Below are 6,300 nucleotides of genomic sequence, written 5' to 3' on the forward strand. Positions count from 1 at the left end.
TCAAATGCATTTCTAATACGTAAAGATTTTCCATACAATTTCCTCAATTTATTACCTTGCATTGTGTAATGAAACAAATGAGAAATGAGTAAAGATGTTGTCTTTATCATCTCAGTATTCTCAAATATAGCAATTAAACCTTATCCCTGCATGGTGTTATTGGTATCTCCATACCTGTTGTCTTAAAACAAAAGTCAGTGCAGCTGTAGTTACAGTTAAATAGTAGAGCAGATAAGAGATTGGATAGTATTAAATGTGACTCTAAACTGTTCTTGAGAAGACCGAAGGATTTTGCTACAATTATGCAAGCCCTCTATTAGGAATGAATATGTCTATAAATGTGGGCATTATCATCTTGGTTTCCTTGCAGGAAAGATTGGTCATAATAGTGTGGCCTGCTAATGTTTCTAGACTGTGTTATGAATAATTTAAATGTAGATTTTCTTCTTAAGTATCCAAATATTTCATAGCAATCTCTTTAATTTTTTTTAGACAAAAATACAGGAGTGAAGTGATTTTGTTCCATATAAATTCTACATGTATTCTATAGGAGTTTCAATACCAGCAGGAATCAAGGCTTATTCTTCAAAATTTTAAGTCTGCTGCTTAGAGAGCGTCCCAACATTGTTTATATTCTTCTCTAGAGAGAAGTGTGAGATCAGATGATGACTTACAGAAGACAGTCTCACTCTGTTTTGATCTTCTATGTATTCTGAAAAGTTACTTTAAATCCATTGAGTAACTTTCTTTTCTCCTTCATAAAGTTCCCTCTCTAACTTTCCTCTCTAGGCAAGCAGTAATACCCAACCAAAGTTGAGATTTCTGCCACTTTTATTCATACTGACCAATACATGCGAAGTCCTATGTTTGAAGAAATAAAACAGGCACCTCAATTTGGGGGGGCTGACTTTGGAAAAGAGGTGCATGTTATATGTGAGATAATGTTGTATTAAATAATAAGAGGTACTAGAGACATAAGTGAGACTAGAAAAAGGCCACTGAATTTTGAGTTAAATAATTACTTGAGCCTGTATGCTTGAATTCAGGGAGGAAAATGACTTTCACACGATGACTTAAGAGAATATTTATGATGAAGAGAAAATGATTTTGGTATTATGCATTTTCCTCATTGTACTTTAAAAATACCTTGTGCATTATGTGTTAACTCTTTCTGAAAACTGGTAATATGTAGATGTTGTAATTTGTCTGTGTTCTTTTGGGGGAATGACTTCAGCTCTGTAGAATTAAAATAGTGTCAGGTCTGTTTAATGCAGTGGATACTGGAATTTTATATGAAGACATACTTAATGCTGGTTAAGTTTTTAGAATTAAATATTTCTCAAACTGAAAATATATATTTTTGTAGATAGCCTCAAGTGTGCTGATTTAATTATGGCATAAAGATACATAAGAACTGATTCTCCTCTCTAATGAATTTTATAGTGGAGAAGCTTCAATTGGTTTCATTTGTATTTCCAGCTAGGATATGTTACTACAGGGAGAGAAGAATGAAGCCATGTAATGGATTTGTTTTTCACAACATTTATCATGGGGGAGTAAGGAGGTTCTCAGGCGCCTTGCTATGAACTGACAATTGCATAATCTGTTACAAAGTAGGCTGGAAGGTAATCTCAGAAAAACAATTCATTCTTGGAATCAACACTTTTGACGTTCTGTGTTGTTTTTGTCCTATAAGCACTAAGCAGTTCCTGGCATTAACAGGCCAGGAACCTGTGTAATGATAAAAACTTGTAATATTTAGATTATGGCAGCACTTCAAAAAAGAAAGAAAAAGGCAACGTGCACATACTTGTGTGGTAGTAGGAAAAAAAAAGATTGTTTAGCTAAACCCCTGGTATAGAATTTGGGTAAATGTTCTTTTTCCAAGATTTAAATAAGCATATGTGACGATCAGCAAAAATTCATATGCTAAACCCTTTTTTTTTATACTTTAATTTTATTCAGAGACCACAATGCAGACGTCAGAGACTGGGTCAGATACAGGTTCGACAGTGACTCTACAGACATCAGTGGCTGGCCAGGGAGCAGTACCCACACAGGTAGTACAGCAAGTACCAGTCCAGCAACAGGTAGGTGGCTTATACTTTTGGAAAACCAGGAAAAGACAAGACAGCTGTGCATTTCCACAGATATAGTGAAGGACAGAATAGGCCTTCTGAAGGAACTCTTCTTTCCTCTTTTTTTCTGTTTCATTTTGCCAGAACCAAAGTAGCTGCATAAAAAGACATGTTCATGTCCAGATTTATTTCTTGAAATAGTACATGTGACAGGCACCAGAAATATATACATGGGGTTCTAACAATTCATTCTCTAATAGATTATGTGATATGTAATAAGAAAAAGGAAATACCCAAATGCTAGTAATTTAGCATTATTTAAATCACTGTGTGTTCACATGTATTCATTTGAAAGGTTAATATGGAAAATATCCTGATATTAATGGCTATTTTTCGCCCTATACTTGGTTCTTTAAATCAGCATAAAATAAAGGTAAAATAATTGTAGAAGTAATGGTGTTTTGCATCTCTGTTCTGTAGGCCATAGAGATTCCTACAGATCCACACAAAGAGTACTTAGTCTAGGAACATTTTTACAGTCATGGCTCTTCATAGATTTGAGGCACCTTTCTTTCAGAAAATGCCAGTTGTTACCTTTTACTCGTTTTTTGACTACAGAAAAGTAATAGAGCAATTCTTCAGGTGCAAAAAACTGAGAAAGTCCAAAACACGTCAGAATGTTTTTGACAGCATGGAATCCTATTTGAAATCTCTGGGTTTACTTTGTGAATCATGTTTGCATACTTAACAGTGCATACCTAACAATACTAACATTGTGTGCACACTTGAAAGGATCTCCAGGTACCCCAGCAGGATGCTGCAGTACCATTGTTGAGAACCGCTGGGACAGGACCTTAAATAATTTAGCAGGGTTGGTTTCTCATAGTATAAAGGTGAGTGCTATAAGCGATTGATTGACTTCTTTGACCTTTAGGCCTTACTCTTGAATTCTTTCCTGCAGCAGGACCTGTGCAGTTTCTACAATGTAATTAAATGCATTTGGGTGGAACAGGAACTGGGTGCAAGGGTTACGGTCTTTATACAACTCCTGTCCCAGGCTTTTCGCACTTGCACATAACTGAGTCATAAATATTTTGGGGGGAGAGGGGGTTGTGGGTGACATCCCATTATTTTACTTGAGAATTGGCTTCAATTAAATATAGAATCTGTTAAAAATGAAAGGGATAATTTAAAGCAGGGATTCTCAACTTCCAGCTTGCAGAATCATGACATCCAGTCTGTGGGTCTCCGCCAGAGCTTGGAAAACTTGGCAGGGGGGACTGGTAGAAGCACCACACAGCGGTCCAGCTTCAGCTAGGCCATTGCAGCAAAGGGGGTTTAGGGCTTTGCCCCAAACGTGTGCTTGCTGATAGGGCTGAGCTGTTCCCCGCATGTCCGGATTGAGGCCACTCTGCTCCGCTTCGCCCAACACATTGTAACTAGGGCTAGGCTGCCCCTGCTCTCCTCTTGCCATGCGCATGCCTGGATCAGAGCCACTTCACCCCCACACATCTGCATTGGGGCCACTCCATTCTCCCTGATGCCCCTCCCCCCCTTCTTGCATCCGAATCACAACTGCGCTGCCCCTCCCCCTGCCCTGCTTTTCCAGACCAGCACTAGGCTGCTTTGCCTTCCCCCTAGCCCATACATCAGGATTGGGGCTGCTTCACCCTGTGTCTCCCCTGCCCCCCCACACATTTGGATCAGAGCCACTCCATACTGTCCTGCCCCTTTCTTCTTTGCACATCCAGATTAGGTTGCTCTGCTCTACACCCAGTCTGGGTGACTGGATCAGGATCAGACTGTGTAGCCCCTTTCAGCTGGATCAGGCTTACAGAAGGACTTGGTACTGTCCAGCTGGCCTGCAGGGCAAAAAAATTGGGCACCACTGCTTTAAAGCACACAGTCTCTTTCCTTGGCAATACAGTATTGCTCTTAAAGTAGTTTCTAGCATACTAGTTTTTAAATCCCAGAAGATGAAGTTTTTACAGGGGACGTTATTCCACATCCTCATGTATTTCACTGATATTTCCTCTGATACTCAACCTATACTTTATATTTTGTTGTTTCATTTCCGTTATTTCTCAGTGGTCTAGAGCACTCATTGAGTGCTTGGGACAGGAATAGGAGGGAAGCACCATTCAGATTACCCTTCTCACCCCTCACCCCACAGATCAATTTAATGCAGTGCTGCCCTGCCCAGTACTTGTGGCCAGAAAGAGGCAATGCAGGGTTTCCCTTGCTGCTAGGAAGGGTTGCAGGGGAGGGGAGCACTGTTCCACTTGCTTTATTCACCCTCTTCCCCCCTGCAGACACACAGATAAGTTCAACCCTGCCCTGCCTGTCCCCTGCGTCTGGGCTTGGGCTGCACGGAGTCCCTAGTCTCCTCTCATAGTTGGTGACCCTCTCACCTGGCCCAAGTTATGCTACTGTTACTTTTATTTACATTTTTGTGCATAATATGGAATAATTATATTCCTCTGTAAGGCACACATTCAGCAAAATACTTGATTTGAACACATAATTAATATCATCTCTATTCAGTGAAAGCACGCAAGTACACAGTTATGTCCCACTGAAATTAGTGGGTGGTTAAATGGCTGAATACAGATAGGTTTGAGTAAAGTACATACCTATAGGTAAGAAATGGGCTAAAGTGCTTTGCTGAACTGGAGGTCCTGGTGTTTACATCCTTCATTATTTGTGGATATTTATGACTTTTCTGATCTACCCCCTTTGCTATTGTGTAGCCAATCTGAGTAGATATTGGGTCCTCTTAATCTTTCCTTGTAAATTAACCTGCCTGGCTCTTTCATTAATTATGCAGTTCTTTTCTAGGCTTATTCCAATTTTCTTCTCTTAATATGGTGCTCAGAGCAAAGACAATAATCTTTGATGGTAACAGTGGTAATGGCTGTTGAAGATTGCATTCGTCTGTTTGCATTATGCAATTTTGTAAAATTTTGAGTCCACTATCAACCTTCATTTTATTTCAGCATTCATTCTTGTACTGCTTCCTGAGCATTTCCATTCCATTGGCTAATCTATTTGTATTGTGGATTATTTTTCACCTGACATTAGAATGCATTTTTCCAGGTTTAATCTTAGTTTGTTACTTTTTGCTCACATTTTTAAATTCTCTTCATCCATTCACTGTCCTTATTGGTGATTTCAACTTGTCCATTTAAAAAAATCTTGGCATTAATATGCTGTTTACTTTCCCATCCAGATGATTAGGACAGTGCTTATTTAACATAATTAACATATTTCAAGCTGTGTACATTAATATTTATCTCTAATTTTTATGATCCTTTAGTGAGTTTTCAGTCTATATGGTAGCTTTCTTACCCTAACCAATGTGAATTAAATTTTCATTTAAAATATTGTTCAATACAGTAGCAAACATTTTTGTCTAAATACAACTAAGTTGCATTGTCTTTAGTTTACCTGCACTTATGTTTAGTATAAAATTGTATTTCTTCCCACAAAAAACAGCCCTCCCAAAATTGGAGTGCATGTATAATGTAGAGAATCTGATTTGCTGACTGGGATAGAAACACTCTGCTTTGATTCCTGCTCCACATTAGAGCAACTGTGGCATTACTATTCAGGCAGCTGAGGAGTCATTGATTTAATGGCTCATTGTTCTGTACTCTAGAGGTGTTTCATTTCTCCTTTTTAATGGTCATAATGTTCTACCAATCAAGCTAACCTTTCTTTGGGCCATTTGCGCTTCGTTAGCTGCTCCAGATCTCTCCTATTTCACTGCTTTGGAGACTGTAGCTCTCTTCAAAATCATTGACTTCTATATGGAGACTAGTCTACAGGAGCAGCTGGGGTTGCAGCTTTAGTTGAGTATGAAAGGGAAGGTAAATCAGCTCAAGATTAGGATCTGTACCTGGTCTATGCAGCCATAACTCTGGAAAAATCTATTTTTCTTTATTCTGACTTTGAAAAACAAGGCATGTATTGTATTCTGTGTTGTGTTGTATGTGAGGAAATACAGTAAACCTTTTGGTAAAGGAAGGCTGGAAAAACATTGCTATTTCAGTTTTCTGTCATTCCCCATGTTGATGCTTTGACATGTTCTTATTTGTGTACCGGCATCTCTGCTGATTTTGCCCCACAGATTTCTCCTAAAAAAAAAAAAAAAAAAATCTCCCCACCCCCTGGCTCTCACATTCTAATTGTTTTAATTTTTTTTTAATTCTGTTTCTTTTCT

General features: G+C 38.7%; 1 protein-coding gene across 2 annotated transcripts in view; it reads left to right on the top strand.

Annotated features, from left to right (window-relative positions):
- Nucleotides 1-1,853: 1,853 nt before the first annotated feature.
- Nucleotides 1,854-6,300, top strand: part of RFX3 (regulatory factor X3) — a 146,958-nt gene continuing 142,511 nt past the window's right edge. For both annotated transcript variants that reach the window (XM_019555123.1, XM_019555124.1), the window contains exon 1: nt 1,854-2,090. In XM_019555123.1, the coding sequence (XP_019410668.1) occupies nt 1,974-2,090 (117 nt within the window). In that variant the 5' untranslated portion in view covers nt 1,854-1,973. The remainder of the gene's footprint in view (nt 2,091-6,300) is intronic.

This window comes from Crocodylus porosus, unplaced genomic scaffold (assembly GCF_001723895.1).
Source record: "Crocodylus porosus isolate Cpor-Errol unplaced genomic scaffold, CroPor_comp1, whole genome shotgun sequence".
Taxonomy (NCBI): domain Eukaryota; kingdom Metazoa; phylum Chordata; order Crocodylia; family Crocodylidae; genus Crocodylus; species Crocodylus porosus.